Raw genomic sequence first — 27,241 nt, 5'->3', positions numbered from 1 at the left:
ACAATGAGCACAAATGAGGTGGGCTTCTTTTCATTCAATTTTCCGAAGATGTTTTTGTTAATTTTTCTGAACTGAATGTATTTTTCTCATCTATAATGACCTGCAGTTTCTTTCAACAATAAAATGTGAATTAGATAAGTTTTTTTTAAAAAAGCAAAATATGACCTAAAGGGAAGGCGGGGGTGAGCCAACGACTCCTGGCAGCAGAATGGGGACACAGGGCTGCCACGGCCACTTGAATACGGCTAAACCCTGCCCCTAAGCCAGCCCTATTGGCTGGCTGATGGGCACGGCGCGGCAGCCAGGGAACTGATGCAGGAGGCCGAATACGCCCCCTTGCCGACGCAGGAACGGCTCCCGCTCACAACACCTCCCCTCTGGTAGGAGGAGAGGCTTTCAAGGAGGTTTTCAACACAAAGGAGCATATCCCCCATCCACAGTCTGAAGTGCAGGACCAACCCACCCATGAGGCAAGGGGAGGCAATTGCCTCAGGCGGCATGTTCCAGTGGGGCAGCAGATCCTGATATCAATTTTTTTCTTACCCCCTTGTTCCTGATGTAGCTCTTCCTTCACCCCTTCTTCGCTGGCAGGGAGGGGAACGTCATTTTGGGGTCTGCCACAGATGCCAGTCCTGCTGAAGTGGTGTGGTCCATTTCACCAGCTCCACATTCTAGCATCTCATTCTCCTGCATTCTGCTACAGTTGTAATGTAATTTTCATCTGCTTTGAACTCTGGTGCTCATAATGCTTTGAGCATGTTTTAGGGTCTTCTGTTTAACTGATACTGTTTTGTATTATTTTATATGTTGTGAGTGGGAACAGGGGCATCGCAAGGGGGCTGCAGTGGGGTGGTTCGCCCCAGGTGTCATCACCGGACGGATCCGCATGGCGGTGCTCACACCCCCGACGGGTGGATTTTCCTGATTTGCACGATCGTCGTTGTGAAAATCCGCCCTCTGATCATGCAAATACACCTGGTGATCAGCCCATCACCCGCCAGTGGGCGGCGTTCACACACCCTGGTGGGCGGCATTCGCATCCCCAGCAGGCGGTCTTATGTGATTGGCAGCCATATTTTCACGTTCTGCAGGAGGTGCTGGCATCCCCGGCTGTCAGCACTGTACGCCGGGTGTATTTGTGCTATCCATGGGCAGATTGTCCTGACAATTGTGCCAATCGTGGATGCGAGTGCCGGCCGCAGGAGGGTGCCAGCTCGATGGTCGTATTTTCGTGATTGGCGGGCATATCTGTTTTGTGACCATCCCTCCCTTAAAAAAGGTCAGCAACTATGGGGTAAAGGTAAAGGGTAAAGGGACCCCTGACCATTAGGTCCAGTCGTGGCCGACTCTGGGGTTGCGGTGCTCATCTCGCTTTATTGGCCGAGGGAGCCGGCGTACAGCTTCCGGGTCATGTGGTCAACATGATTAAGCCGCTTCTGGCGAACCAGAGCAGCACACGGAAATGCCGTTTACCTTCCCACCGGAGCAGTACTTATTCATCTACTTGCACTTTGACATGCTTTCGAACTGCTAGGTTAGCAGGAGCAGGGATCGAGCAATGGGAGCTCACTCCGTCGTGGGGATTCGAACCGCTGACCTTCTGATCGACAAGTTCTAGGCTCTGTGGTTTAACCCACAGCGCCACCCGCGTCCCGTCAACTATGGGGTACCTTCCCTAAAAAAAGAAGCTCAACAACTCTGGGCAACCTTCCCAAAAATTGCAATGTGGGGGCTTGACAAATTTTTTCACAGCGGCTACCACCTGACCTTGCTATGCCTCTGAGTGGGAATGAAAGAGAAATCTGATTCCGTTCGCATTTAAAGGGGAAACTACTTAATTTGGCACTTTCGAAAACCATAAGAGAACCAAAGAACACAACCATCCTTTGAAAAATCGCACCGAATTTTGCAATGCATTTCTCAAACCAAGTAATGTGTTCAAAATGCATTTGGTGTGCATAAAGATGCATGAGTTAATGAAAATACCATAGAAAAATACCTCACTTTAAAGACAATTGCTTTGCAAAAATGCATGTATTAGGCAAGTTTGCATGCAAATGTGTATATTAGGAGAAATGTGCACTAAAATGCTGGTGAGTTTAGGACTTTTTAAAAAATTGCAAGCTGGTGTGGAAATGCGGAGAACTGTACTGAAGGCTGGGAAAATGAGAAAGTGGATCTTCCCCTAATTATGAGCAACTTTGAGGATTCTCCATAATAACATAGGATATTATTCTTTAACATAATCAATACTAGGCCAGGCAAGCCAAAGAGCGGCTGGATATAGAATTGTCCGTATGATCTTTTCATATCCTTATCTTTTACTCATGTGTGTCTTTTAACCACTTTAGCTTGAGGGCTACATAACTTGGAACCAACTTTAACTCAAATAAAACATCTCACATCCACAATATCCCACAGTCCCAGGGATTGTTATCAGCAGAACTGTAACTGAGGTACTCTCGAAATCTTCAGTGAGGAAATATATATATAACACCAGATTTTCAAATTATGCTGGAAGACTCTGTCAGGAGAGGAGTGCTACAATATATATATGTGATGGGATGGTGAGCTGCTTGTGCGTAAAATCCTGATCCCTCAGAGTTTGGCTAAGTTCCCAAACCTCTGTCTGTGATGGAGCTCCTTAAGCATGGCTCCATCAATCGCTCGTTGAATCGGACAGTGGGCGTTTACGGAACTTCTTCCAGCATAAAAGCTCCTTGACGGAAACGCGTCTTCTGGACTCTCGGCGTGACAGTTTCCGCCGAGGAGTGGGTGTGCCTACGGGAGGTCCTGAAACCTCTCCACTGTTCCCGCTTGAAGTATCTCTGAGCTCTCCCTCCGACTCACTTTCCCTTGTAACTCCACTTCTCCCCCTGCTGGTCCCCTCCTCCGCTGAGTGGTCTCTCTCACCCTCCATGAGCCCTTTCACCTCCTTCTTCTCAGATGACAGTTCCCTGACATCCACCTCCCCTCTAGGGCCCCCTTCACCCCCTTCCCTCCCCTCCTCTGCGGGAGGCGAGGGAGCAAAACCCCTGAAGGAACCTCCCTCATCTTCCGAAGTTTCGAACACTTCCCTCCACCTTTTGCTGTTCCCGGTTTCCAAGTACTCCTCCTCCTCAGAGTCTGTACCCTCTTCCAACTCCGATTCCCTGAATCCCTCCAGTTCCTCCTCATCGTCGGTGGTGCCAAAGTACTCCCTCCGGAACCTCGCTACTGGTTGAGGTTTCCTGGGGAACCTTTGGTGGAACGTTTCGATCAAGACCTCGTCATGGACCTCCTCTGCCTTCACCCAGGTGTTTTCCGACTCCGGTTCCCCTTCCCACGCGACCAAATACTCCACCTGATTACCCTTCCACCTGGAGTCGATGATTTCCGCCACATAGTTGCGGCTTTCCCTTTCTTCTATGGCTGGCCCCCGTGTGGATACCCCTTCACCTTCCCCCCTGTATGGTGACAGTAATGACCTGTGGAATACTGGGTGCAGTTTCATGTGGTTCGGTAACCGGAGTCTGAAAGCCACTGGGTTGACCTGTTGCATGACCTCAAATGGTCCCAATCTTTTGGGTCTCAATTTCTTGCAACTACCCTTGAACGGCAACCCTTGGGTTGATAGCCAGACCCGACTCCCCACCCTAATTGTTTCACCTTCCCTTCTGCTCTTGTCTGCCTGCCTCTTATATTCTTCTTTGGCCCTTTCTAAGTTGTGTTGGAGTTGACGATGGATCGCTTCCATTTCTTCTACAAAAAGTTCAGCGGCCGGAACACTCCATCTCTCTCCTCCTTCCCCTGGAAACGCCCTGGGGTGGCACCCATAATTAGCCAAAAAGGGGCTCATCCCGGTGGACACATTCTCTGCATTATTGTAAGCAAATTCCGCTAGTGCCAACTTTTCGACCCAATCGTTTTCTCTGTCATTGACATAACACCTCAGGTATTGTTGAAGGATACCGTTTGCCCTCTCCGCCTGCCCATTGGTCTCAGGGTGCCTGGCAGTCGAAAAGTTGACCTCTACGTGCAACAAGCTCATAAGCTTCCTCCAGAATCTGGACGTGAACTGTTTCCCTCTGTCGGAAACCAGCCTCAAGGGGGCGCCATGCAGCCTAAAAATATGTTCTACAAACAATTTTGCTGTCTCTTCCGCCGTGACTGCATGTGAGCAAGCTACAAAGTGACCCATCTTAGTTAACTGGTCTACTACGACTAGTATGGCGGTTTTCCCCTGGGATTTGGGCAGATCAGTCATAAAATCTATCGACACCGCCTCCCACGGTCGTTCTGGTGTGGGTAACGGTTCTAAATACCCCGCTGGTGCCCGCCTTTCTCCTTTGGCTCTCTGGCATTGGTCACACCTTCTCACATACTCCCGTACATCCTCCCTCACCTTGGGCCACCAAAACTCCCTGGTCACCAACCACATGGTCTTGTGTTGCCCAAAATGCCCTGCTGTGGGATTGTCGTGCAGCTGTTTGAGTACTCTCCCCCTCAATTCCCCTTCGGGTATATATAGCGCCCCTTTGTAATACAATGCCCCGTTTCTTTCTTCAAAACCTCCGGGGTCTTCTCCCTCTCCCCTTAAACCTCTGAGCTTATCCTGGGCGTACTCATCATTTACCGTTCCCTCTACCAGTTCTCTTTGCCCCACCCAGGCCGCACCACACACCCAGTGGTCCTCTGGGATAATATGTCTCTCTTTTGGCGCTCCCTCCCCCTCCAAATATTCAGGTTTGCGAGAGAGAGCGTCCGCTCTGATGTTTTCTGGACCTGGCACATAGCAGATTTCAAAATGGAATTTGGAGAACTCCTGGGCCCATCTCACTTGTCGTTGGTTGAGCACTCGTGCCGTTCTCCAATACTCCAAATTCTTGTGGTCCGTACATACTTGTACCTTATGCTGTGCACCAATTAGTAAGTGTCTCCATCTCCGGAACGCTTCGTGAATGGCGAGTAGTTCTCGGTCATATACCGTGTAGTTCCTCTCGGATTTGTTCAGCTTACGCGAAAAGAAGGCACACGGTCTCCATTCCGACTTATTGCTCCCTGGCTGAAGCAGCACCGCCCCCACCGCGCGGTCTGAGGCATCAGTTTCCACTCTCATGGGTTTTTGTAAATCCACATGCAGGAGTTGTTCTTCCGAAGCGAATGCCTTTTTCAATTCCTCAAAAGCGTGCTCCGCCTCCGCCGTCCAAACGAATTTCTTCTTGCTGCTCAGACAGTCCGTGATGGGAGCCGTTAAGTGGGCAAAGTTCTTGATGAATTTACGGTAAAAGTTCCCAAACCCTAAGAACCTTTGCACATCTTTTTTCGTTTTCGGTGTCTTCCATTCCAGCACCGCCTGTACCTTGCCTGGATCCATGGCTAATCCCTTGTCTGATAGGCGGTACCCCAGGAATTCCACCTCCTTGGCGTGGAACTGACACTTCTCCAATTTCACCCACAACTGGTTTGCTTGCAGCTGGCTCAGCACTTCCCTGACATCCTTTACATGCTGCTCCTCATTCTCTGAATATATCAGCACGTCATCGAGAAAGGCCACGCAATTCTTGTAGAGCAAAGGTCCCAGTACATGGTTCATGAGCGATTGAAAACAGGCGGAGCCTGCTTGTAATCCAAAGGGCATAACGAGATATTCGAAAGCCCCTAGGGGGGTGAACATCGTTGTCTTCCATTCATCCCCCTTCTTTATTCGTATCAGGTTGTACGCTCCTCTCAGGTCCAGTTTCGTGAATATCTTTCCCTTCCTCACCCTGGTCAAAATGTCATCAATCCTGGGCATGGGGAAAGTCACTGGTTCTGACACGGCATTCAGCCGCCGGTAGTCCACGATCAATCTCGGTTTATCCGTGTTTTTTTTGTCCACAAAAAACACTGGGCTGCCCCCCACCGCTCTGGACTCTCTGATGAAACCTCTCTTCAGGTTTTTGTCAATAAACTCCCTCAACTCCTGCATTTCCCTGTCTGACATGGCGTACAGCTTGCCCACGGGGAGCTGGGCCCCAGGGACCAGGTTAATTTGGCAGTCAAAGTCTCTATGCGGTGGTAGTTTATCTGCTTCCCTTTCGCTGAAGACCTTGCTCAGGTCAGCGTATTGTTTGGGCACCTTCCCTTTGTCCGCCACTTCCATCCCTGCTAGGGAGGCTTTTGCCCCTTCTGGCACCTTTCCCTCTTTGCAGTGTTCCAGGCAATGTGCTGACCCAAAGGAGACCACTCTCTGATGCCAGCCCACTAGCGGGTCATGCAACGCTAGCCAGCTCATTCCCAAAATGACTGGCGCCCCTCCCAGGGTGGCTACATTGAACGCTATCCTTTCAGTGTGCCTTGCCACCCTCATAACCATTGGGACGGTCTGTAGGCTAACTTCTCCCCCCAACAGCTCCCTCCCATCGATCGTGGTGACCTGCAGGGGGTTGCTTAAAGGGAGTGTCTGTATCTGGTGTTCAGCTGCAAACTCCTTGCTCATAAAATTACAGGAGCTGCCTGAGTCCAACAGCGCCTTGGTCTTTAGTGGGTATCCGTTTGCCAGCTCTAGCAGCACCTCTATTACTAGAGCTGGTCTTGGAGGTTCCGGAGTGGGCACTTTTACTGCTCCTTGGCCTGTCTGCAGTGCCCTGACAGCGGCAGACAGGCGTTGGCTTTTACTGGCTCCTGGACTTCCTCCTCCTTCCCCCCAACAGCTCCCGCCATCCCTTGCCATTCCTTTCTTTGTGGGCAGACTCTGGCAAAGTGACCTGGCTGCTGGCAGAGGTAACATTTCTTGGCGCTCTTTCCCTCCTTCTTCCTCCCTTCACTGGGATTTGAAACTGCGCGCGCGCGCGCTGTTCCAACTTCCATCGGCTCTCCGGGCGGGAAACTGGGTTCTGGAATCTCTGGAATGCGGAAATCCCCCCAACGCTCTCCTTTCCCCTCCCGCTTCTCCAAGGCTCTTGCCTCCTGGCGCGCTCCAATGGTCAGCGCTGATTTGGTCAGCTGGTCCATAGACTCCGCCCTGGGCGCCCGGGAAAGTTCGTCTTTCACCGCCGAAGAAAGCCCCTCTTCAAAGATCATTTGAATGGGTTCCGCCGATAGGTCCCACCCCAATTTATGTATCAACATTGTAAACTCAGTCCAGTACTCACGAACCGATCGGCTCCCCTGTTTGCAAGCCATCAATTGTCTGCGCACCAGTCCCTGTTCAATCTCGCTGGAAAACATCAAATCCATGGCGCGAAAAAACTTCCTCGCGTCCTTCAGCATGTCACTATTCCCTGCCATCAGGGGCCGGACCCAGTCTCTCGCCCCCCCTTCGAGATGGCCAATCACAAACGCCACTCGCGATGCCTCATCGGGAAAGTCGTTAAACTGCAGTTCAAGAGCATACTGCATCTCTGTCCTAAAGGCTTGGTAGTTCCTGGGGTCCCCCCCAAACTTCTGCACCATTCCTGGCATCTTTCTTGCTAGTGTAGCGCCTTTTGCCTTTTCTGCATCCTGCGCCCTCCTTTCTTCTAGCCTCGCCGTTTGCATTGCTAGCTGGAGTTCCAAAACTCTGTACCTTTCTTCCAGAGTTGGACCTTCTCCAGCTCCTGCTGCTCCTCCGGCTCCAGCTGGGTTGCTCATGATGCCTCTCTGCACAAGCTGCTTTCAGGGACTGTCCGATTGCTGTGATGGGATGGTGAGCTGCTTGTGCGTAAAATCCTGATCCCTCAGAGTTTGGCTAAGTTCCCAAACCTCTGTCTGTGATGGAGCTCCTTAAGCATGGCTCCATCAATCGCTCGTTGAATCGGACAGTGGGCGTTTACGGAACTTCTTCCAGCATAAAAGCTCCTTGACGGAAACGCGTCTTCTGGACTCTCGGCGTGACAGTTTCCGCCGAGGAGTGGGTGTGCCTACGGGAGGTCCTGAAACCTCTCCACTGTTCCCGCTTGAAGTATCTCTGAGCTCTCCCTCCGACTCACTTTCCCTTGTAACTCCACTTCTCCCCCTGCTGGTCCCCTCCTCCGCTGAGTGGTCTCTCTCACCCTCCATGAGCCCTTTCACCTCCTTCTTCTCAGATGACAGTTCCCTGACAATATACTTAGCTCTCCTCAAATGCCAGCGGCTCTGAACAAGAGCGAAAAGTGAAGTTTAAGTATGTGTGGTGGGCTGTTGCTCTCTTTTAGGCTGAAATGCATTTTTATGAATGCTCTGCCTGAAAATTGTACATGTTCAAACTTCAGAATAGCAGTCTAACAACTTTTTAAAAAAGATTTCTCCTTGAAATTGTATTTTTGAATCAAACGGATTGGACATTATCCTTTTAGAAATTACTGTCTTTAGGCTTCCGCACATACCCAAACACAGTTCCTAAGATTATTTGGTGGGGGGGTATTGTTTGAATGCTTTGGGCTCATTACGTAAAGGAGTGCCTCTCGTGATACACAGATCTCCCTATGCTTTGAGATCCACTGGAAAGGCCCTTCTGGTAAGCCTTGAACATACTGTTGTTCAAGGGTCTGTGACACCACAGGGCCTTCTCAGCAATGGCACCTCAATTTTGGAATATGCTTCCTCCTAGGATACAACTGGAGCCAATACTGTCCATCTTTTGGCAACAGCTGACTACCTTCTGTTGAAGTAAGAGTAGTGAAAATGCAGCTAGGAAGCTCAAATCATATATGTGACTGACACCCTTCTTTGGAAATTAAACCAGTGTCCAGACTTTAGCATCCAAAAACTTTACTTGCAGAAACTTGTAGTTCTAGGTGAATTAAAACATATTCTTTACAATCACATGCTTCCCCAAGTATGGGTTTACAGTCTCTTCTTCTAACTTTCAAACAACTGTATTTCCCTCTCTGTCCAGAGCTCAGCCTTCTATATCTCAGTTAGGCCACGTCTTGCAGCTCCTGTGAGAGATTTCCACTTTCACCTTCTCCTGAATCTTTGCTCTCTTTCTCTCAAGCACAGAAGAAGCACACCAACACTCTATTCAACTTAGCAGTGTTCACAGTGGATTCCAAACACAGTCATCTTGCTTCACATGAAATGGAGTCTCTCTCCTTCACTAGATACATTCCATACGGCCGACGTTACTCAATTACATGAGAACTACTAGAGAATGCTCTAGAATTTAGTTGCTAACCAATCAATTTCAAGCACATAGCAATGCATACAAGCATTTACAATTTCAGTGAATTAAATTACTATACTTAACACCTTCCTCTTCCTTCAACCCTTTGAATATCCTAAGGGGGAATGACCTGTACAGCAATAATGGAGCCAGGGTTTTTTTTAATTGAACCATGTACTGTGTTTCTAACTTTCTGACTGGTTTACATGTTTTCAATTGTTCTGAACCACCCTGAGGTCTTTTGACAAAGGTCAAGATATAAATCATGTAAAATAAAACAAAATTAAATTAAATGGAGGACTGGAACGGGGTTCCAGCCAGTGATTGTAGTGTACGTGTAGACTTGTGGGAGGAGGCATATATTGAAATATTATGGACCAATGCTTTACTATTTTAAATCAACCTTTAATTGTGCCCCAGTTTTGAGAGGCACTCCAGTTTTCTCTGCATATGTGCTTTTAGCCCTCATTGACCCATTAATGTGGGGTTGTTGCATTTTGAACAGTCTTCAAAGGCACAGAATGAGTGACAGCAGAGCAGCCTGATGATGACCAAGGCATTTATCATGGTGCCTAGGCATCATTCTCTAGGTGTGAGCTGATAAAATGTACTCCAGGACACAGCTTCTCCCTGTGATTCCTGGAATCACATCCAGGTCTCCAAAGCATGCCCAAACTGCATCTCTGCTCCTTTGTGGGAGGGAGAGTGTGACCCCGTTCAGAACAGGAGAAATACTAGCTCCCACCAGGAACATATTTTCAGTTTATTCACCCACATCCAGTCCACCATTCATTCTAGCCATGGAACGGAGGAACAATAATCAGGCTCCGTATTCTGCTACCTACCAAATGCAATGTATTAATTCACATTCAATCAGGGTTTTCCCCCACCCTCAAAATAACATGAAGCAGATTGAAGGGCTTCGTTCAAACTTGGGTCAATCTCTTGAGCCAAACAGAGCTTTGCAGTAAAAGCTTTGGCTTCATGGTTAAAACTAAAACCTTTGAACACTTGGCTTGTCTGTTTGTTAGGGAGCCTGCATAGATGTAGCACCTACCCTGCACACATATAGCCACACTGATGATGCCATGCCTATGTAGAAAGGACAGATTCAGGTATATACAAACATAGATCAGCATGGAATGCTACTATTCACTGTCATTCTGTAGAACAGATGTGGATGTAGATCTGCAACTAGACGGAAATTTATTAAAATAGTAGTTATTATATTCAGTATTAGTTAGAGGAGCCCTGTTGAAATTATTATACATGACTAACTTAAGCCCATTAGCTTCAATGGGTCTACTCTGAGTATAACTTAGATACAGGCCATGGTGTCACCTTATCAGAGTGCAAGACAATACACCTTACTTTAGATACAGGACAATTCGGGAGCTGGTGCCTAGCTGCATGCAATTATATCTGGACTGGGGCCAAAGTTTATCAGAGTTTCACCATATCTCATAATTTCTCTGGAATTTCCTAATATTGCGTGAACTTGAGCTTTCATCGTGTTCAGGATCATCATCTGGCTCCAGGGACAAGTGAAAATTGCAGATCACACTTCGAAATGAGGCTTTCAATGAGACTCTAGCTTTTCACTTGATAAGATAAAGAAAGGGAAATCTTAGGGCTCGGTAGTTAATTGTTGTGGAAGAGGCTCTAATCAGAAAAGGGATGGGAGAGAGTTTATTTCTAAAATCCATCATGTTATCTCCTATACAGATTATAAGATACACCATCATAAAAAGCATTAGTAAAAACATGGGCTGTTTCATTTCTGAACCTGTCAGATATCCATAGTAGAATGTACTACACAACTTTTAGAAGACATCTGAAAGCAGCCCTGTATCAGGAAGTTTTTAATGTTTGGCATTTTATTATGCTTTTATATGTGTTGGAAACACATGCCAGCATTTCTGGGCATATTATTATTATTATTATTATTACTACTACTACTACTACTACTACTACTACTGAAGTGAAGGCCCAAGACAGGTGTTGATCATCATGTGAGCTGCGCACAGGTGGGCTGAAGCAAGCTGCTGCTATTCCTGTGGAGCCTCCTTTTATTGAGACAAATATGCAAGCCAGGCAAATACATTTTTGGGCTGTGACCTTTACACATATTCCGTCCCAAGATCGTGGGGTGGTACAAAGCTATTTTGGCACCTGTTTCCACAGTGTCATTTTCCCCTTGCACAGTGTATGACAAAGGAGACAGAAGGTCTCAGGGACAAAGGTTACAGACAGGACACCGCTGACTGCTGAGAACGCAAAAGGTCAGACGTAGGGGACGATGTTCCGACAGCCGTGGCTTGTCTGGGGGGGGGGGTTTCCCTGCACCCCAGGGTCACACGTGCAGACAGACTGTGACTGCCTGCTGGTGGGGAGTATGCTTCCTCCGGACCTCACTCTCCACTCCGCGATATCCCTACAACTACTTATAGAAGGTTAGAATATACTTCCTGTCACTTAGGGCCGGCCTAGCTATTAGGCAGAGTGAGGCAGCTGCCTCAAGTGGCAACTGTTGATGGTGTTGGCTGTTCCCCTCTAGTGGAAGATACAGCTAAGCTTTGCTTTCAGTTCAGTGTTGGAATGAGATTCAACTGCTAGACTTTGTCGGCTTCTGCATGTGAATTTGGCAGGACAGATCTTGTCCTTTGCCTCAGACAAGTGAGATGAGCGCCACAACCCCAGTCACCTTTGACTGGACCTAACTGTCCAGGGGTCCTTTACCTTTTACCCTTTTACCTAATGCTCAGGAATAATGAAAGATGTAGTTCAGAAATATCTGGAGGGCTGCATGTTCACCATTTACACCTTAGAAAAGGCATAACGGAATAATGCAGTTTCATGTACATGTAACAGAATACAAATGAGCTGATTGCCAAGTCCACATTGGGGGTGAAATCTGCCCTACCTAAGCATTTTTATCCCAGAAGAGAGGTTTCGAAATGTGTTTATCAAGCATAATTGTCAATTCTATATGTTTTTCCAAATTAGTAAGGATGCTGCAGATGTCTCTTGGAATTTAAACACATTACATCAATCTAAATATTGCAGCCAGAGAACAGTAAATATTTTCTGTTGCATTCACACTCAGTATTGCTTAATGCATATGCCTGAATAAAGAATGAATCCTCTTTTGACTTATGATCTCATATTGCCTTAGCAGCTTGGATTGTAAAGCCAAACCTGCCTTTGCAGGCCTCGGACTGTTGCAATACAGTTGTATATTTGAGGAAGGGCCTTAGCTCAGTGATAGGGACGCGGGTGACTCTGTGGGTTATACCACAGAGCCTAGGACTTGCCGATCAGAAGGTCGGTGGTTCGAATCCCTGCGACGGGGTGAGCTCCCGTTGCTCGGTCCCTGCTCCTGCCAACCTAGCAGCTCGAAAGCACGTCAAAGTGCAAGTAGATAAATAGGTACCACTCCGGCGGGAAGGTAAATGGTGTTTCCGTGTGCTGCTCTGGTTCGCCAGAAGCGGCTTAGTCATGCTGGCTGCATGACCCGGAAGCTGTATGCCGGCTCCCTCGGCCAGTAAAGCGAAATGAGCGCCGCAACCCCAGAGTCGGTCACGACTGGACCTAATGGACAGGGGTCCCTTTACCTTTACCTTTACCTTAGCTCGGTGATAGAAGGTCCCAGATTCGCTCCCTGACATCTCTGGGTGGAACTGAGAATGAAATTGTGGAGAACTGCTGCCTTCCAGAGCAGGCATATTTGGGATATATTGACAAAGAATTCAAACTGACATAAAGCAGCTAACAATGTTCTTATTGATGTCTTTCCTTAATTCCAGCGGGAGTGAGCTCTGAATATGCTTGACTCTCTCCCCGAATCAATGGGTTGTAAAAGGGGATTACTTTGACAGGCTCATTCCCATGAATTAGAGATACAGTGGTACCTCGGGTTACATACGCTTCAGGTTACAGACTCCGCTAACCCAGAAATATTACCTCGGGTTAAGAACTTTGATTCAGGATGAGAACAGAAATTGGGCGGTGGCGCAGCAGCGGGAGGCCCCATTAGCTAAAGTGGTACCTCAGGTTAAGAACAGTTTCAGGTTAAGAACAGACCTCCAGAACGAATTAAGTTCTCAACCCGAGATACTACTGTACTGTACAAGTTTGCAACCCTCCTCATGCATGTTACTTCATTCTCGGGAAACATTTATTTAAATCGACACACCTTTCTAAAAGTGCTAACCTATTGCAGTATATCCTCTTGCACTTAAATGAGAGCCTAAAGTATTTGCTCTTTAATCATCATCATCTGGTTGGGTTTCCCCAGCCACTCTGGGCGGCTCCCAACAGCATATTAAAAACACAATAAAACATCAAATATTAAAAACTTCCCTAAATGGGGCTGCCTTCAGATGTCTTCTAAAAGTCAGATAGTTATTTATTTATTTGACATCTGATGGGAGGGCGTTCCTCAGGGCGGGCCCGACTACTGAGAAGGCCCTCTGCCAGCTTCCCTGTAACTTAACTTCTTGCAATGAGGGACTAGCAGCAGGCCCTCAAAGCTGGACCTCAGCGTCCAGGCTGAACGATGGTGGTGGAGACGCTCCTTCAGGTATACTGGGCCAAGGCGGTTTAGGGCTTTAAAGATCAGCACCAACACTTTGAATTGTGCTCGGAGCCAATGTAGGTCTTTCAGGACCAGTGTTATATGGTCTTGGTGGCCACTCCCAGTCACCAGTCTAGCTGCCGCATTCTGGATTAGTTGTAGTTTCCAAGTCACCTTCAAAGCTAGCCCCAAGTAAAGTGCATTGTAGTAGTCCAAGTGGGACATAACCAGAGCATGCACCACTCTGTCGGGACAGTCTGTGAGCAGGTAGCGTCTCAGCTGGTGTACCAAATGGAGCTGGTAGACAGCTGCCCTGGACACAAATTGACCTGCACCTCCATGGATAGCTGTGAGTCCAAAATGACTCCGAGACTGTGCACCTGGTCCTTCAAGGGCACAGTTACCACATTCAGAACCAGGGAGTCCTCCACACTCACCTGCCCCCTGTCCCCCAAAAACAGTACTTCTGCCTTGTCAGCATGCAATCTCAATCTGTTATGCAGTACACTGAAGCAAATATGTCTTTTGTTGTTGTTTCTTCACCATGCTACACACTTACAGGTTGGTTTTCTTTTTCATCTGTCTTTACAGAGAATGCCAACAAACTTGAAGAAAGCGCCAGGGGAATCTACATTCCTTGTCCAGAACATTATAATGGCTTCTGCATGCATGGAAAATGTGAACACTCTGCTAATATGCTGGAACCATCTTGCAGGTAACACTTTCCCCAAACCGAGCGGCTAATGATAAACTGAACAGGCACACTTGCTAACACACGCTATCCTGATACAGCAAGGAAAATAATAATTGCCAAGACCCCATCCACTCTGGATCTAAATTATGTAACGAGGCACCTAATGTATGTAGTAGAACTGCCCTAAATTATGCAGCACCATTAAGCTGTTTAGAAATGCATTCCTGCAACGTATGTTGATGCAGCCCTTAAAAGGCTCCTAAGAGCACAGGCTTGCTTGCCAGGCATTATCCTAGGGCTGCCACACATTTGGAATTTCCAAAATTTGGTTAAAATGTCCAGGAAAACCTGGGCGTATGGCAAACTATGTTGGAAGAGTTGGTTTTTGGGGCAAATTTCCATAAAAATAGCTCAACAACTTGGGCCCAAAAATAAGGGGGGAGCGCAACAACCTTGTCCCTCCCCCCAAAAAAACTCAATCCCCCCAAAAGCTCAGCAACCCTAATTATCTGTTGATTCCTCACGCTCAGCCAACAGCTACTGTCCCAAGAAACCCAGCAGAACTTGAGAGCTACAACAACCACTGGCCGAGGAAGGGGAATGCGGTGGGTGCAGTCCACCCCAGGTGTCATCCCTGAGGGGGGGTGACATTGCCACTGCCCCCGGGATGCTCGCCACGGGCAGCGCCCCCCCTTGGCGGTTCGAATCCCTGTGATGGGGTGAGCTCCCATTGCTCCGTCCCAGCTCCTGCCAACCTAGCAGTTTGAAAGCACACCAGTGCAAGTAGGTAAATAGGTACCACTCCGGCGGAAAGGTAAACAGGGCTTCCATGTCCTCTGGCACTCGTCACGGTGTCCATTGTGCCAGAAGCAGTTTAGTCATGCTGGCCACATTACCCGGAAAGCTGTCTGCAGACAAACGCCAGCTCCCTCAGCCTGAAAAGAAAGATGAGCGCCACAACCCTGTAGTCACCTTTGGACTTAACCATCCAGGGGTCCTTTACCATTTATTTTACTCAGAGGCATCCGGCCTCTGGCACCGGAGATTGCACACAGCCATCGCTACGTGTGTTTGCATCTTGTTTTTTTATGTTTAGAATGATTGTAAGCTGTCCTGAAAATTTGAATGGTGGGCCGGGTATAATAAACGAACAAACACACATTTCATTTGCTTATTAAAGAAATAAAAATACCTTTTCCCAACTAGCTTTTTAAATGGAGACCTTTATTTCAGTCTGTATCTGCATTGGACTTGAAATCGTCTCTGTGTGTGTGTGATTGCTGATCTTTTTATTGTTAAATCATTTGGGGACGTTTTATCAGAAGCAAAGCATAAACAGAATACATACATAAATCAAATACATCAACTTCAAAATGAGAGCAGTTGCCTAGAACAAATTAAGCTTCTTCCAGGAGGCATTTCCCACAAATATCAGCGTGGCACACATTAAAATTTTGGTTTTGGTATAGGAAATCATCATAAAAGTACCAAACAACAACAGCAACACCTCCAACCCTCTTATATCCCCAAAGTAACTGAGGCATAAAGAAAGTTCCTTGGTTATCTTGTAAGATATACAAAGTAGCTGCAGCTAGGAGAGTCAGTGAATTCCGAAGAAAAAAGAAATTGTCAGTGCTCATTTATTCATCCCATGTACAAAACAGACATCAATCCAGTATTTGCTGGTCTTATTCTTTTTGGTCCACAAACGATAAGTAATCAATGTCCCCACCCCTTTTTCAATTCTGTTTCTTTTGCACTGAAATGAATGGCGTGGAAGTAATTGTGTCATTATTTACCGTACTTTTCTATGTATAAGACGAGCTGTTTCTATGAGAATAGAATCTCAAAAATTGGGGGTTGTCTTATATATGGATAGTGCAGATTGGGGATGGGGGATTGATGAGCATCAGGATCCCAGAGGCGATTGTGCTCTTGATTGGTGTATGTGGCCAGGGCTGGTGTCGACTGGCTGTTTCTGCTGTCAAAACAACTCTGGGCATCCCTCCTCAAAAAAAGCTCAGCAGCTCTGGGCAATTTCCCCCAGTTTTCTAAATTTATACACGGGGGTGTGTTATACACGAGAAAATATGGTACGTTAAATTCACAACCCTTTGTAAGGTACGAAAATACAGTGGTAACTCGGGTTACATACGCTTCGGGTTATAGAAGCTTCAGGTTACAGACTCTGCTAACCCAGAAGTAGTACCTCGGGTTAAGAACTTTGCTTCAGGATGAGAACAGAAATCACACGATGGCGGCATGGCGGCAGCGGGAGGCCCCATTAGCTAAAGTGGTAACTCAGGTTAAGAACAGTTTTAGGTTAAGAACAGCCCTCCAGAACGAATTAAGTTTTTAACCCGAGGTATCACTGTACTTGCATAGATTACAATAAGTAGCAGGCAGCCAAATGAATAAAGCAGTATTTGGTGGGAATTGAATTGCAGAGGAATGGAAACGGTGCTGATTGTAACGAAGACGGGTTGGAATGGAAATGACTGCCTTCTTACACCCCAAGCTGCCGCGCATCATTCTTGTGCAGTTGCAACACAGCATCTCTCTGGCAATGCTTGGTTTGTGGCTCATGCAATGCAGCTATGAACTACCGCAAGGGAAGGAGTCAACGTGTCTCTTTCCATTCTAGGTGTGACGCAGGCTACACTGGAGAACACTGTGAAAAAAAGGACTACAGCGTTTTATATGTGGTTCCTGGCCCTGTACGATTTCAGTACGTCTTAATAGCAGCAGTGATTGGAACAATTCAGATTGCTGTCATCTGCGTCGTAGTCCTCTGCATTACAAGGTTAGTAATGAGGCCAAGGTGCTCTTACCAAGATAAAGTTGGCAAAAATGTATAAATCTAAATCAAATAAGCATTGGAAATGTAATGAGAAAGAAGGTTCTTTTTGTCATATGTGGTGGTCTTGTAGTAAGGTGAAAGCTTACTGGGAAATGATATATAATAAAATGAAAAGGATGTTTAAAATAACCTTTGTAAAAAAAACCCCAGAAGCTTTTCTTTTGGGAATTATAGGGACAGAACTACCTAAGCTGTATGGAAACTTGTTCATGTATGCTAGTACAGTGGCAAGAATGTTACTTGCCCCAAAATGGAAAGAAGCAGAAGTCCCAGCAAAGGGAGAATGGATACAAAAATTTATGGAATATGCAGAAATGGTGAAACTTACCGAAAGAATAAGCATTTTAAATAAAAGAATGGAAATGGTTTATTGAATATTTACAGATAAACTATAAACAGATAAAAACATAGGCAGGATTATTGTAACAACCTATGAAAATATGGATGTCGTATTCCATACTACTACTACTAATAATAATAATTTTATTTATACCCCACCCTTCTGACTGGGTTTCCCCAGCCACACTGGGTGGCTTCTGACATACATACAAGCATAGAAAATATGCTTGTATTTTAACATTTTAAAAAAAACTTCCCTGTACAGGGCTGCCTTCATACGGTTCAGGTGCCAGATAACTCCATACCCTCCGACATTTCGCTTCCAACACACAGAAAAACATAAAAAACCATTCAACATAAAAAGACTTCCCTATACAGGGCTGCCTTCAGATTTCTTCTGATGTCTTCTGAAGGTTGTATAGTCACTTATCTCCTTGGCACCGGGGTCACAATACTCCATACCCTCCAATATTTCCTAAGAAAAAGTGGGGCTTTCTGGGATCAAATCAGAAACCAGGACAGCTTTTGTAAATGCAGGACTGTCCCTGGAAAACAGAGACACCCAGACGGTCTGAAGATCTGTAATGGCAGATAAGCTTCCCTGAAAGGCAACTTGTCTAGCACCACCCATCTTCCTCAGCAACGTGTCATCATGGGCTGCATCAATAGGAGTATAGCATCTAGATCAAGGGAAGTAATAGTGCCACTGTATTCTGCTCTGGTCAGACCTCACCTGGAGTACTGTGTCCAGTTCTGGGCACCACAGTTCAAGAAGGACACTGACAAACTGGAACGTGTCCAGAGGAGGGCAACCAAAATGGTCAAAGGCCTGGAAACGATGCCTTATGAGGAACGGCTAAGGGAGCTGGGCATGTTTAGCCTGGAGAAGAGGAGGTTGAGGGGTGATATGATAGCCATGTTCAAATATATAAAAGGATGTCACATAGAGGAGGGAGAAAGGTTGTTTTCTGCTGCCCCAGAGAAGCGGACACAGAGCAATGGATCCAAACTACAAGAAAGAAGATTCCACCTAAACATTAGGAAGAACTTCCTGACAGTAAGAGCTGTTTGACAGTGGAATTTGCTGCCAAGGAGTGTGGTGGAGTCTCCTTCTTTGGAGGTCTTTAAGCAGAGGCTTGACAACCATATGTCAGGAGTGCTCTGATGGTGTTTCCTGCTTGGCAGGGGGTTGGACTCGATGGCCCTTGTGGTCTCTTCCAACTCTATGATTCTATGATTCTATTCTATGTAGTGCTAGCGTGATCTCTAGTAGTGATGTATGGAAGTGAGAGCTGGACCATAAAGAAGGCTGATAGCTGAAGAATTGATGCTTTGGAATTATGGTGCTGGAGGAAACTCTTGAGAGACCCATGGACTGCAAGAAGTTCAAACCTCTCCATTCTGAAGGAAATCAGCCCTGAGTGCTCACTGGAAGGACAGATCCTGAAGCTGAGGCTCCAATACTTTGGCCACCTCATGAGAAGAGAAGACTCCCTGGAAAAGACCCTGATGTTGATGAAGATGGAGGGCACAAGGAGAAGGGGACGACAGAGGACGAGATGGTTGGACAGTGTTCTCAAAGCTACTAGCATGAGTTTGACCAAACTGCGGGAGGCAGTGGAAGACAGGAGTGCCTGGCATGCTCTGGTCCATGGGGTCACAAAGAGTCAGACACGACTAAACGACTAAACAACAACAACAACAAGCATGATCTCTTGGTCCCTGTGGGCCATTGGTGAAGCCCACGAGCCAGACAAGCACTCCATAACTGCCCCCTAGAAGATGTTATCGGCATCTTTTACAACACATGGGGTTTGTGTGGCAGACAGACAGGTATGGAAGGCGGTTTCCCCAATGGTAGAAAATTCAAAAAGCAAGCTGTTTGTTTAATAGCTTGGGGATTATCAGTGTTTGCATTCTCAAGAGTTACTCTGTACTTCTTCAGGAAGAGACGGGTGATTATAATGCATAGAGTGCCTAGCAAATGCCGGTATGGATTTGAATGCCAAGTGGGCTTGACTTTGGAATTTAAAAGGATATGTGCTGTTTACACTGTCAGTCTTACAAGTAAGGACTCAGGTCCAGCCTTCAACTTAAAAAGATCTCAAGCAACTGAGAGCTTGGAGATCGAGCAATGGGCAGTCTCTGTAAGGCAGTTGTGAGTTTCATCCATTCATAAATACCAATGTCCATTCTTTACCATGTGATGGGTAAGTTTCAGAGTTTTCTCCAGCTTCACGACTTGCCTGGGCTTCTTCCTCAGGTGAGAGAAGGTGAAACTGCTTCAGGTGTCCTGCAGTTGCTTCAATAAATCAGGTGCCTTAAAAATAAATCCCTTTCCCAAAAAGGTGAGAATTTTAAAAAGAAGCAGGCATCACACTCCTATAGAAAGTAAAAAAAGCACCAATATATCTAAGCATCCTCCTCTCGCTGCGCTCAGAGGACAAGCGTGACATTCAGGCCAGAAGAAGGTAGAAAATAATTCATATATCCTTTCCCAGCCTAAAGGCATAATAGAAAAATGTCTGCAGAAGCTTGGAGATGCTTGCCGACCTAGTTGAGTTCATCAACTCTACCCTCAAGAGTAGATCTTCTCCTGCAAGAAGGCAATGCATTATATTAAAGTGGGTTTCAGGGAACATGGAGATAATTCAAACGGCCAGAAATACAGTGTACATAAAAAGGACGGAGATGGGAAAGTAACTGCTCAACAGAAAAATGGCACTACATCATGTTGTTCAAGCAATCTTCTGAGTGGCTCCAGGTTTGTTAACTTCAGGCCATAAAGCAAGTTAACGGTTTGTGTTCAGAGAAAATGGTTTGGTTTTACATGGACCCTGCCTTTCCAGTGGATTTAATTTAGACTGTGTTGTAGATAAAAGGATACCCAAAAGCTGATGCCCTTAAACTTTTTATTAGTTAAACACACACACACACACACACACACAGAGAGAGAGAGAGAGAGAGAGAGAGAGAGAGAGAGAGAGAGAGAGATGGTTTGAAGGCACTTGATATTGCCACCTTACTGAAGCTAAGCAGGTCTGGGCCTGGTCACCTTGGGTGCCATGATGGAAGAAAGGCAGGATACAAATGCAAGAAAACAGAAATGAATAAATATGCATACACAAAATATACATACCTCCCAACATGTCTCCAATGAAAATAGGGATGTCCTATTCAACAACAACAACGTATTATGTATATCCCACCCATCTGACTGGGTTTCCCTTGCCACTCTGGGCAGCTTACAATACATATAAAAACATAGTAAAACATCAAACATTTAAAACTTCCCAATACAGGGCTCCCTTCAGATGTCTTCTAAAAGTTGTGTCGTTCTGATGGGAGGTTGTTCCACAGGTAAGGTGCCACTGCTGAGAAGGCCTGGTTCCCTGTAACTTCACTTCTTGCAGTGAGGGAACCACCAGATTGCCCTCAGAGAAGGACGTCACTGTCCGGGCTGAGTGATGGGGGTGGAGACGCTCCTTCAGGTATACAGGACTGAGGCCGTTTAGGGCTTTCAAGGTCAGCACCAACACTTTGAATTGTGCTCGGAAATGTACTAGGAGCCAATGTAGGTCTTTCAAGACCGGTGTTATGTGGTCTCGGCGGCTGCTCCCAGTCACCAGTCTAGCTGCCGCATTCTGGATTAGTTAAACGCAGCTAGACTATGCCCACCAGCTGGGCATGGCGCGGCAGCTGAAGGAAGGCTGATGCAGGGGGCTGAACACACAACCTCTCCCCTCTGGGAGGAGGAGAGGTCTTCTCAGTTAGTGTACAACAAGGTTCACCGAACTGGTGCCCAAAGGCACCTCTCACACAGCTACAATTGCCAGAGTGTTTCACAATCAGTCACTCTACTCAGGAAACTCTGGGAATTGAGACCTCCTGAAAACTCTCAGCATCCTTGACAAACTGCAGTTCCCAGGATGATTTGGGAGAAACCAAAACTTTTTGAAGTGGTATCATAGTGCTTTAAAACTGGTGAGGGGAGGGGAGGGAATTTAGCAGCCTGGTTGACAGGCAGGCATTCCAGATACTTACTGTATTTTTCGCTCTATAAGACGCACCAGACCATAAGACACACCTAGTTTTTGGAGGAGGAAAACAAGGAATGTTTGAATTCCAGAAGCCAGAACAGCAAGAGGCATCTCTGTGCAGCAATCCCTCTTGCTGTTCTGGCTTCTGGGATAGCTGTGCAGCCTGCATTCGCTCCCTAAGATGCACACACATTTCTCCTTACTTTTTAGGAGGAAAAAAGTGCGTCTTATAGAGCGAAAAATACAGTAATTAAAAAGAAAGTGGCTACATCTAGATGCATGCTCCTCAACTGTCCTGCTTTAAGTGGAACATACCGGAATTACAGAAGCCATTCTGCTTCCAAAGACGGCCATTTTGGAGGGGGGGCAGTGCTGTCGCACAAGTCCCCTCCGTGGCATGTTGGAGGGTATGTGGATATATACGTTAACCAGGGTAAATTTAGGAAGCTGTTGTTGTTTTTCTGTAAGTCTATGAGTCCCAGCTGCACGCTGTTATTCACTAGCAGCGCTTCTTTTCTAAAATATAAAATGTTTAGGAGTACTCTCATTTTGGCTCAAGAAAACCACCATTTTATAGTTAAAATCGGGGAAAATAAATACAGTAAATGGACAAAAGTACAAAGATTCACAAAATATTTACCTCCGTAAAATACCCCTTCGTCCCCCCCCCAGGAAAAAAACACTGTTCTCTAGTCATACACGGATAGTTACATTTGCTACGATTTGGATCCAGCGGTACCATTGCATGAATGGAAAGCGCTTCCTGTTGCACAAGGAAGTGTTCCTGGTTTGTTCGGTTTTTTTAATGTAAATACGTATACCCCAAACGTACATTGTCTTGTTATGCTTGTATCCCCACAGGGGAATAATTCAGGTTTCGAACCAACACAGAGCAGACAAAGAGAATCCATTTGCAGAGCTGACAGTCATTTATATCTGAGTTGCCTTTGTGCTTCCCGAAATGCAATAGTACATTCTAAGTTAGCCAATGTAGGGGAAAGCAACGATTGTTTCTTTTATTTGTGCTTTCCTAGCTGGGAGGATGTTTGGGAGAAATATTAAAGTGCCCCCGATGAATGTGTGTACATTTTCCAAAGGTCTCATAGCCGCATTGCTTGTGGTGGGTATTTAAACCAGTGCATTAATATAACCCTCTTGCAGGCAGGCAGTGTCCTACGGGAAATGATTTTGGCTATTTCAGGCTCCTGTTTGAAGAACAGGCTCTGAAAGAGTGCAGGAGGCCTTTGACTCTTTTTTTACAAAGCTCTGGAGCTGTGCAGCTAAGGAATGATGAGTTGTACCGACAGCCGTTGTTGGCAGTTGCCCTTCAGTGGCCTGCAATCCTTACGTTACCTCCACTGTCGTTTAGCAAAGCAAATTTCATGCTCTTTCTCTCTCCCCCCCCCCCCCCCGCTTTCCCCTCTTGCTTGCAGGAAATGTCCCAGGAGCAACCGAATTCACAGGCAGAAGCAAAACACAGGGCACTACAGTTCAGACAACACAACAAGAGCATCGACCAGGTTAATTTAAACGAGAGCATGTTTCCACAATGGCAAAAAGTAAACTGCAGAGAGGTTGGACTTTCAAAAAAAATAATACAGTATTATAGACAAAAAGATCTACACATGTTGCCTTGCATTTGTGGTAATCTACACCAATGGAAAAAAAAAACATGTACTACAGCTATATTTGATTATGTATGGATATATTTGAAATAGTATACATTGTCTTGATGTTTTTTCTGTAATGTAAATAAACTATTTATATCACACAATATAGTTTTTTTTTCTTTTTCATGTATTTGTTATATATAATAAATACTCAGTGATGAGGAAAAAAAACCCGCTTTCTTAAATTTGCTGTGCCGTACAAGCGTGTTATCATTGGACATGATGAATTTGCAAGCTGTGTGAGTCACAATATTTAAACTGCAGCCATATGAGCACCTCCTGCTGTGGGCACAGTAACAGCCTTCCTGAACAGTGTTCGGCTTCTTAAACTGTAATGAAAGTGGTAGGTTTGGGCAGCCTAAACTGTGCAGGACTATAGCCAAAGCCAGGAAACTCAGCTCCTATGCATGTGTTGCTTTGATTATCTTTCAGTGGTGGCTAACCCCTTTGTCTGTCCCCAGCCAACCACCACTTGCCTGCCTTCTTAGTTCCAACTAGTCTTAGAGTGTGGTCCCAGATGCCAGCTTTTCCCTCTTGCATAGTCTCCCTGTTGTCATGGTACAACTCTGTAGGGAGGTGTCAGGGCCTGGACATCAGAGGAGGAACTGTGGAGACCACCTCCCCCTTCTCCTGCACCTTCATGAGAAGAGGAGGACAGTATAGATTTGCAATGGTGGTTTGCAGAGGGTTTGCTCAGAGACAGAAGAGGGGCAAAGCTGGGAAATAATGGGAGAAGCAGGAACAGCAGGATCCGTTCCGGAGGCCCGTTCGCAACACGAAAAGAGTGCAACCTGAAGTGCCATATCTGCGCAGGTGCGCGGCACGATTTGGCGCTTGTGCGCATGTGCGAGCGTCGAAACCCAGAAGTATCCCTTTCCGGTACTTCCGGGTCACCGCGGGACGTAACCTGAAAGAAAGTAACATGAAGCAAACATAACATGAGGTATGACTGTACAGAGCATTCCAGACGCCCCCCTCCTCTCAGAACCTGGCAAACAATGAAAGTAGGAGAGCAGAGAACTAAGAGACAATTGGCCCTCGGCAGCCACCGTAAGTGGGGTAGAACTGTTGACAACTGAGAAGGAGATGACTCGGAGCAATGCCACTACCAAAGAGGCTAGATTTCTACGCCTCTCTCTCTATCAATATTGAATAAAGACATTGGTAAGAGCTTCTTGTCTTTCTATTACTGGCAACCTGCCATGAGGGAAGGGAATCAGATTCCCTGAAGCCTGACAGGAGGAGGATGGGAGCATGAGTGAAATTAGTTAGCTCCGCCTACCATTGTCTCTGGCTCCACCTACTGTGGACATCACTGCCTTCCACTCCACCAATCCCAAGGGGCACCAGCCACTGCTGATCATGATCCAGTAGGTTTTTCTGCTCTTTTCCAGTTGAGTTACTTTGCTGGTTTCTGCAATTTGTCAAAGAAATGCTTCGCTGGCGGTGTTAATTATAACTTATAATTATAACCTTGCTGATCTTGTGGGTTTTATTAATTGAGCAAGGAGGGGGCAGATAAAGAGGCAAGCGTGGACCCTTTTTAAAAATTTATCAGGATATCAAACAAAGGGAGACAATTGATACTTCAAACGCCTTTCAGACTTTCTAAGAGCTCCATTAAGTTGACTCTTACAGGTAAGAGCAGACAATATGTGGAAAGGAGACCCTCAAGGAAATGCTTGATGCTGCATGAAGAAATCTCCATCTCTTGACAAAGCGTGTTCTCACTACAGGAGAGCACGTGTTGCGGATGGGGCCTAGCAAGACACCCCATAGTTGCCAGGCAGTATAAGATAGAGGGGCCTGGCAAGGATTGGCTGTTTGAGTTGCTGGGATAAAATTGATGTTGCCAATTTGGGGGTGGGAACAGGTTATTTAAACAAGGTTCACAGCAAGCTGCTTTCTCTTTCAATGTGGGAACCGGATCACCCGCCCGCCCTCCCTTTTGGGCTTGTGCTTTGACCTTGCTATGCCTATCATGGGGTCGTCCGCCTTGGTGCGGGGGCCTGGTAGGAATTTTTCCATTTGGCTGATTAGTGTGTGCCATTTGGTTTTTGCCTACTGCGTAGCAAATCGTCACAACTTGTAAGGTTGGCGGTTAGGCATTGGTTTAAATTGGTTGGTGGAGGGGTATGGATTGGCTGTGCCTGCCCCTCCAATGCTGCTGCTGCACGGGAATTCCGTTAAAGGAATTCAGGGGCTTACCATCCTCTCGTCCAAACCCCTGGAATCGGGTGCGGGCCGCGTAAGCCCCTGGGAGCATGCGGGGAGAAGCTGAGGGTCTGTGCCGCAGCTCCAGTTATCCCTGATCTTGTTCCTCCACACTGGCTTTCGCTGGAATCCGGGAGTCAGTGCTGTCCCCCAAGGCGGGGGGGACAGATAGTCATAACCAATGCCTAAGCAACCACTCACAATTTGTATGTTTAATAAAGTTGTGGCCAAAACTATGCCAAAAACCTTAAACAAAATTTATGAGTGATGTGTGAGTTATTGGGGTAGGGGTGTTTTGGGGGACCTCAGCACGCAACTGGGGTGACTTAGGGCTTATTCACACTTCCTCTTGTGCCTGGGAAAACTGTTCTTTATCGCTCAATGGCAATTGGGATTTCCCCCAGATTGCCATTTGTTCTGATCTGTTGCTAAAGAGTGGGTTTTCCTTTGGAAAAGAGCGAGGCAAGTGGGGAAACACTCAGACCCCATGCCTAAAAAGCGTGCATCAAGCAGAAAACAGCTCAGACTGGTGCTTTGTAGACATGGCACAAGCAGAAATGAGCCCTTAAACTAGCTTCCTGTTGTCTTGTGTTAAAAGTAAGCTAGTTTCAAAACTGTTGCTAAAATTTCTGGGTTGCTGCTTGCATATAAATATCTTTAAATGTAGGAAGAGGCTGCTGGGTCGTCTTCTCAGAGAGACCAGCCAGATGCCTCTGGGAAGTCCACAAGCAAGACCTGACTACAGTGGTCCCTCGGTTTTCGGACATCTCCGTTGCTGAACGTTTCGGTTTCCAAACACTGAAAACCCAGAAGTAAATGCTTCCGTTTTCAAAGTTGAATGGCTTCCGCTGCGTGTATCTGTTGTTTTTCACAATTTTCTCTACTGAATTGGCAGGCTGCCCTTTGCACCTCGGTTTTCGAACGTTTTGGAAGTCAAACAGTCTTCTGGAACGGATTACAGTGGTACCTCGGGTTACATACGCTTCAGGTTACAGACTCCGCTAACCCGGAAATATTACCTCGGGTTAAGAACTTTGCTTCAGGATGAGAACAGAATCGTGCTCCAGCAGCGCAGCAGCAGCAGGAGGCCCCATTAGCTAAAGTGGTGCTTCAGGTTAAGAACAGTTTCAGGTTAAGTACGGACCTCTGGAACGAATTAAGTACTTAACCCGAGGTACCACTGTACATTTGAAAACTGAGGTTCCACTGTGCAATGCTGCTCTCGCCACTTGTGGTTCTCAGCAACTGACTTGGAGGCATCTTGCCTCTGACTGTGGAGGTGGAACATAGATACTATGGCTAGTGGCTGTTGATAGCCGCCTTCTTCTTCTTCTTCTTCTTCTTCTTCTTATTATTATTATTATTATTATTATTATTATTATCAACATCATCATTATCATTATATTTATATGCCACTCATCTGACTGGGTTGCCCCAGCCACTCTGGGTGGCCCCCAACAAAATATTAAAAACACAGTAAAACATCAATCATTAAAAATGTCCCTGCCTTCAGATGTCTTCTAAAAGTCAAATAGATATTGATCTGTATGACATCTGATGGGAAGGCATTCCACAGGGCAGTCACTGCTACCGAGAAGGCCCTCTGCCTGGTTTCCTGTAACTTTACTTCTCACAGTGAGGGAACTGCCAGAAGGCCTTTAGAGCTTAGACCTCAGTGTCCAGGCTGGACGACAGAGGTGGAGATGCTCCTTCAGGTATACTGGGCCAAGGTCATTTAAGGCTTTAAAGGTCAATGCCAACAC

General features: G+C 46.4%; 1 protein-coding gene across 1 annotated transcript in view; it reads left to right on the top strand.

The window, feature by feature from the left end:
* TMEFF2 (transmembrane protein with EGF like and two follistatin like domains 2) overlaps positions 1-23,368 on the top strand; it is a 253,400-nt gene extending 230,032 nt beyond the window's left edge. Inside the window, exons 8-10 of the mRNA XM_083571637.1 lie at positions 14,253-14,376; positions 17,000-17,158; positions 23,028-23,368. Of these exons, the coding sequence (XP_083427763.1) occupies positions 14,253-14,376; positions 17,000-17,158; positions 23,028-23,124 (380 nt within the window). The 3' untranslated portion in view covers positions 23,125-23,368. The remainder of the gene's footprint in view (positions 1-14,252; positions 14,377-16,999; positions 17,159-23,027) is intronic.
* Positions 23,369-27,241: the final 3,873 nt, after the last annotated feature.

This window comes from Podarcis filfolensis (assembly GCF_964270895.1).
Source record: "Podarcis filfolensis genome assembly, chromosome: 1".
In the NCBI taxonomy this organism is placed as follows: Eukaryota; Metazoa; Chordata; class Lepidosauria; order Squamata; family Lacertidae; genus Podarcis; species Podarcis filfolensis.
This window is presented reverse-complemented; position numbering and strand designations above follow the sequence as displayed.